Source organism: Octodon degus, unplaced genomic scaffold (genome assembly GCF_000260255.1).
Source record: "Octodon degus isolate 3935 unplaced genomic scaffold, OctDeg1.0 scaffold00175, whole genome shotgun sequence".
In the NCBI taxonomy this organism is placed as follows: Eukaryota; Metazoa; Chordata; class Mammalia; order Rodentia; family Octodontidae; genus Octodon; species Octodon degus.
The window spans coordinates 213,221-220,403 of NW_004524751.1; the positions used below are offsets into that span (position 1 = coordinate 213,221).

General features: G+C 33.3%; 1 protein-coding gene across 1 annotated transcript in view; it reads left to right on the forward strand.

The window, feature by feature from the left end:
- Positions 1-286: 286 nt before the first annotated feature.
- LOC101569554 (olfactory receptor 3A2-like) overlaps positions 287-7,183 on the forward strand; it is a 35,489-nt gene continuing 28,592 nt past the window's right edge. Inside the window, exon 1 of the mRNA XM_004643420.1 lies at positions 287-387. Within this exon, the coding sequence (XP_004643477.1) occupies positions 287-387 (101 nt within the window). The remainder of the gene's footprint in view (positions 388-7,183) is intronic.

Below are 7,183 nucleotides of genomic sequence, written 5' to 3' on the forward strand. Positions count from 1 at the left end.
AATGATACTATCCTGAAATTGTTTTAGAAGCAAACTATTATATTAAAACATTATTCCTCAAGTAAAATTATTTATCAAAGTTGCATGGTAACAAAAGAAGATATTTTAAACTCAGTTTATTTAGGCATTTTATTTACCTATTATGTGCTGAGTATTGTGTTATTCTACATAGTTGTACCTCATACAGAACATTCAAAGCATAAAGACACATAACTGAAAATTATCATACATTTTATAAAAACAAGCCATTTAATACTTAAGTAAATTAGTGAATGTGAATCTGTAAATGGATTTCCTGAAAGAGACAGGATGGAAGAAAAAAGAGGGTAATGATAAAGCCAAAAATGCAGTCATCACTGGGGAAGATGAAAAGGAGAAAATCAGGCGGTAGGCTGTCGCACTGACTGGTAACTGTGCGTGAAAACCATCTGTGAGGGTGGACACAGTCCTTGGAGTGTGCAGCGGTCCCTCACTTACCATGGAGGTTATGTTGCTGACACCCTTGTGACAAGTGAAAATCAGTAAAGTAGGGACATTATATTTATTTTAGTACTTATATATGTATTTTTTAAGGCTTTATAAACCCTTCCCATATTTATAAACCTTTCCCACACCTTTAAAAACAATTCTAATGTTCCTTACCGTTTTCTAAACTAGTAAACCTACATAATTTTCACAACATACGAGTATTATAGGATACTGTAAAATCCCACAATATAGCAAAAAATGCATGATAAATAATTTAGATTAATATTGTTTGTTTGACAACCCACAAAACAGTGAGCCTGTGAAAGTCAAACAGCAAAAAAGCCAGGGATTGCTGTATATGATGACTTCATCTTCTATTTATCCTAGATTGTTACCAGTAATAAGAACACTATGGAGAGAAGAAAGTTGTACTGTATAACTCATGATACCACAATATCCTTTCTTTGAACAGAGGGGTGGTAATATAAAATTTTATAAGAATTTCAAAGGTAAGTTTCAGTAATTATCTCATACTTGGTATTCAATAGAAACTAGAAATGTTACTTTGCTTTGAGATATTTATTTTGTTTTACCCATTATTTACTAGCAAAATTATTCATGCATGTGTACTATGTAAATCAAATATTGTAATTATTCATACTTAAACATTTTATAATTTATTCATGTGACACATTTTGAAAAGTTAATTGCAAAGACAAGTAAATGATTCTAAATAAGTTTAATTTCCCATTGATTATTTGAGTATGAAGGGGTTTTATCACATGATTAAAATTAAATAGCAAGATTAAAGAAGAATCAATTTTTTTTTCCTTTTTACCAGTAAGAGCACAGCAAAGGTTTTTTTTTTTTTTTTTTTTTTTTTCCTTCAGGTGCAGTGTGTATTTCCCCTCATTATGACAACTATTAAAAGTTTGAACAATCATTGGTCATCCCCCCATAAAATATGAACTCACAATTAGGACTATTAGTAAACCACACATTCTTTGAGCCAAGAGAAACCTATTTAAGAAATATTTTCTACCATTTTATTATGATGCCATTTTGAATTTCAGCATTGCCAAATGTCCTAAGAAAAATCAGCAATTTGTTTCTTTGTTCTCTATGCGTAATAAAGCACTAGTAACATATGTCAACTCTGGAGTAGCCTTTCTGACAGGAGTGTTACTATTCATAAGTGTGTTTTGAAATACAAATTTCTCAGTATTAAAATTGGACAAAGCCGATATGCACTGCAACCTATTGCTACTCATTATTGTTTTAAATATGGTTCCTTTCTTTTCCTGTCACTTAACTCAGTGTTGTCGCATCCCTCTTTAAATTGTGAGGAAAAAAGAGAAATATTAATAAAAATGGAAAAGGTAGATGAATTATTTGAAATTTATTGAATTACACAAAACTGATTTTAAAATTATTTATTTTTATATGTTTCTGTTTGTTTGGTGGTGGGTAAAATTTTTTTCTATGAAAATAGTTACCTCACGTTACTATGATTAAAATGGATGTTTTCTTTCTTTTTCTATATTTTAGGGAACGGTCTTCAGGGTGTTCAGGGTCTCACTACTAGATTGGACTTGTAGTGATCTGCCTGTTTACAGCCTCCTAAGTGCTGGGATTACAGACACTCGCCACCACACCCAGTCTCAATCGCCCTTTCAGCGTGACATGGGAGCCAGGCCAGCATGGTAGCCCCAGAGATCAAACCCTAGCCCCTTGTGCTTGCTTGCAGTCACTTTAATCCACTAAGCTATTTGGCTGGCCCTGATATTTTCAAAATTACTAAATGTTGGATGAAATTTGAAATTGGGATGCAAGTTATACAGTTTCAATCTGTCAATATTGAATTTCTTGGATGCTATAGTAATTTTAAAAACATATATTCAATTTTTTTATCTTAATAAATACAAATAGAATTTTTCTGAGTAAATTTTCCTGGTGATTTTTTGTCTGAAATTTCTATTTTTATTCAACAACAACAGCAACAACAAAACAAACAAAAAAACCTGTCTTCCATGTATTCTGCTGTAGGTGTGTATGAATGCTTGTGTGTGTTTGGGAAGAGAGAAATGAAAATTTTAGTAAATATAAATAAAAAGTTCAGAATAATTGAATGATTATGTAAAGGAAGAGCATAAAATGAATGTTACACTGGTATTTACATTTTTGTTTCATTTTTTGAATTAGGAATTGAACTCAGGACTTTGTACTTGCTAGTGAAGTGCCCTGCCACTAAGCTATTACGCTGATCCTGGGCTTTACTTTTAGTTAGAAATGAAAGTTAGAATAGTACAAATGGAAAGAAAAAAAATTAATGGTAAAGAGAAGACTAAAAACTTACAAGTTCAGATGTTTTAATAACTATATTGGCTTTGATTCTTTTCATACAGGTCATATTGTAAATGATTTGGGATATTTTCCGTACTATCATTTGTTATAAAAATTGACATTTATGGGCCGGCAGAATAGCCCAGTGGACTAATTGCCTGCTTTGGCAAGCACAGGGACTAGGGTTCAATTCCTGGTCCCACATCCAGGCCAGTCCCACATCATCAGGGCACCTCAAGGGCGCCCTGAACCATGATCAAGTTTGGTCGTGGTTGGGTATGCTTGTAATCCAGTGCTGGAGAGGCTGAAAACAGGAGGATCACTATGAATCCAAGCTGTGTAGTGAGATCCTGTACCAAATACAAAAAGGGCTAAAACTAAAGTAAAATAAAATAAAATTGGCATTCAGTTAAAAGTTCACTGTAATGCAATACAAATATTTTACATCAATGGATTAATTATTTTAAACTATCTGTTCTCCAAATTTTATTCAGTATCGATCAGAATCATCATTTTTGGGAACTTGTTATAAATGAATGTTAAAGTGAATACACTTAATTATAATGCATTATGTATTCAATATATATCTCAAAATCTTAATGATAGAGGATTTAAAATGAATTAAAATTTAAAAAAATGTTATATGTATACTAATCACACAATTATGTGGGATGAATACATGAATCGAAACAATATACTTTATACCCATACACAAAACTGTGGATATTTTAGAAAAAGAAACAAAAATTATTAAGAATCATTCTAAGACCTATTGAGACAGAATTTCTGAGAAGTTAACCCAGCTTGCAGTTTCTAAAGAAGTTACTCATGTTTGTGTAAAGACTTTTAAGGTTTGTGAACTACTGTTTTAAATTGTTTTCCTTATTTAGATACATTATTTTCCTTCGAGATTAAACTCACTCATATATTCCCTTAATTTCATTCAGAAAACTTTGATGGAGATTATTCTCCAAATTGAACTCTGGGTCTAGTGAGATAGCTCAGTAGACTAAGCACCTGCTTTGGCAAGTGCAGGGTCCAGGATTCGATCCCCAGTCCCTCACATATCGCTCTGGCCCTGCCCCCAAGTGTCTGGGTGTGGTGGCTCACACCTGTAATCCCAGTTCTGGGGAGGCTGAAAACTGGAGGATCAGTAGGAATACAAGCTACATAGCGAGACCCTGTACCAAATACATAAATGAAAAAACTTAAACTCTGAATAAAGAAAAATGAATAAAAATTTAGTTTATTTAATAATTTCTCAAGGTAGAATAAGTATAATCTCAATCATCCCAATAATTATATATGCAGGTTCCCAAATAGTTATATGTGATCATGCAAAAGGTGTATCTTAGACATCTGGGGTAGTGCAGCTAAATACAGTAGATTTATTCAGCCTTGGTTAGCATTTCATGTAAATGTACATATTAAAAGTGGTAACTGAGAGTCAATAGCATGAAGATTTTATAGAATATCTACAAGAACTCAAAAGACTGGTCATAATTCTTTAAAATAGGAGTCATGATGAATTTAAGCCATGAAAGAATAACATGGTATATAGTGAAGTGGTAAGAAGAGAGCATAAGCCATGTTATTTAGTATTATTAGAGACAACTGCTAGAAGTCCAGTGCGTTAAGAGATTGTTGGAAATTATTGATGGTAGTCAGAAAAAAAGAGAAAAACAAATCCCATTAAAGAAAAAAAAACACAGTTATAGCATGAAACATATTTGTTGGAAACATTGAACTTACTCCATGTCCTGCTACTGAAATATCTTAAATATAGCCATGTTGAACAATGAAAGTAAGATAGAGATCAATATCAAGGAGGGAACTGAGATGCTGATGGCTTACTAGCTAGACTGTGGAGGGGAGCAATTTGAAAGTATGCATCTGATCCAAACCCTATACACGATCTTTGGGCTGATTCAAACAGGAAAAATAAAATAAAATCTAAATTAATTGATCTATGTATCTATCTATGTATCTATCTATGTATCTATGTATCTATGTATCTATGTATCTATGTATCTATGTATCTATGTATCTATGTATCTATCTATCTATCTATCTATCTATCTATCTATCTATCTATCTATCTATCTATCATCTATCTATCTCTGTTTATATATGTTAGACACATATTGAGAATTTCATTTTTGTGCTTTCTAAATTGGTGTTTTCTTTTACATCTTCATTTCAAATTGTTCATTGCTAGCCAATAGAAATAAAACATAATTTTATGCACCTTGATAAATGTACTTACTAGGTTAGAAAATTTTTGTAGCTTCTATAGATTGTCTATTCAGGTGATAATGTTATGTGAATACAGCCAGTTTTGTTCTTCTTAAAAGAATTCCTCTCACACTCCTTCTGTCCCTCCTCCTGTCCCTTTCTTTCTTTTTTTAAAAAAGTATTTATTTGTTAAAGGGTTTTCTTATGCACTTTAGACTCATAATGATCCTCTTGTCTCAGCCTCCCCAGTGCTGAGATTACAGGTGTGTGCCACCACACCCAATTTTGGGTCTTTGTGCTTTCCAGGCAGGAGCTTAGACTGCTGAGCTATCTCCCCAGTACCCCTCTATCCCTTTCTTTTTTTCCCTCCCTTCTTTCCTTTCTGTATGGGATAAGATCTCTCATATATTATGAAATGTTAATGGTGGTTGCAAGTATTTCTGATGTTCAACGTATCACATTAGGTCTGGCATGATGGGTCAAGCCTGTAATGACAGTTCTCCTCTAGAGGCTGAGGTCAGGAAATCACCATGAGATTGAGGCTAGCCTGGCATACATACTGATGTAAAGGCCAGCCTGAACTGTATAACAACAATTTGTCTCAGAAAAGTATTGTTTTAGGACAAAGTTAATTATATATGACTAATGTCTTACTAAAATATGTTTCATTTATTGATAAGTGGTGAGAATTTCTTTTATTGTTTATGGATGCTGAATTTTGGCAAATATTTTCTATTTATCCATTGAGAAAATAATATAGTGCCCCTTCTTTTACCTGTTCATATGGTGAGTTACATTGAATATGAAGTCTCATTCAGCCTTGTGTGCACATACTAGAACCAATTTGTTTATGACTTCCATAGTTACACATAGTTGTATGTGATTGTGGCCATTTTATTTAAAATTTTGCATCAGTTTTCCTGGGCAATAATCTTGTGCAGTTTTCCTTGTTTATAATATATTTTTCTGGTTTTAGTATTAAGGAATATTGGCCTTGAAGATGAATTTTCTTTCTGTGTTTTTCTAAAAGTACCAATAGAATGGAGTTACAGAGGTGTCTTCATTTATGAGGCATTTTTTTTTTTTTTTAATTTTTGGGAACATGGCTAGATTTGTATTTGCATAGAAAAGATGGCCATGGTCATGTATGTCACCCAGTGAGTTCACAAATGCAAGTAACATGTTGCTGACTGGCTTTGTGAACCAGATTGTTTGCACACAGAAATGTTCCTAAACTGAGGTATGACTGTGTTTGTTAATGTTATTAATTGGCTTTCCCTTGATAAGACCAAATGATCTAAAATACACAGCTTTAAGGAGTAAAGGTTTAGTCCGGCTGATAGTTTCAGAAGTTTTGATCAGTGTTTCACTGGTTCCAAAGCAAAATATAATGGCCAAAATGTTTGGGAGACTGAATATTCTCACCTCATAAGTGGGAAAGAGGGTGGGATATAGAGAGGAGGAACCAGAGGGCCAGTATCAGCTGACGCTTCAGTCCCGCCACCACCTGGACACATCCAGAAGTGCACCTTGCTAATCTCCAGCTTGCATATCTAAATGTGCAAAGCATGTATTTCCATTTCTTTCCTACTGATATACTTCTGTTTTTTGCTGTTAGGGACCCCCTTCAAGGTTATTCTACCAAGAGATATGTATTTTTTTTTGGTATCTTAGACACTTTCACAAAACTGCCTTTAGTTCTGCTATTTAAGTCTATTGAGGGGACAAAGTCATTGGTAAATCTTAAAGGAGATTGAGCCACTCACCTCTCCTATGGATGTAAAATTTTGTCTCATGTCCCTACCTACTGTACTTTGAGTATACTTTAGCATTTTCAAGTAAATTAATTTCCATGTTTTTATTACACTTTAAACATTTTTAGCACACTATACAAGATGAAGAATGATTCTCACATTTTTGAAGAAAATGGATAATTTATTTTAAAATATTTTACTTGCAAATAATTTTTATTGTTAAATTAAATTAAAATTTAAATTAAATTGGGCAGGCTGAATAGCTCAGAGGATTAAAGTGCCTGCAAGGGAGCTGGGGAGATGGCTCAGTAGAATAAGCGCTTGCCTGGCAAGCGCAAGGGCCTGAGTTCAATCCCTGGTTCTGCCAAAAAAAAAAAAAAAAA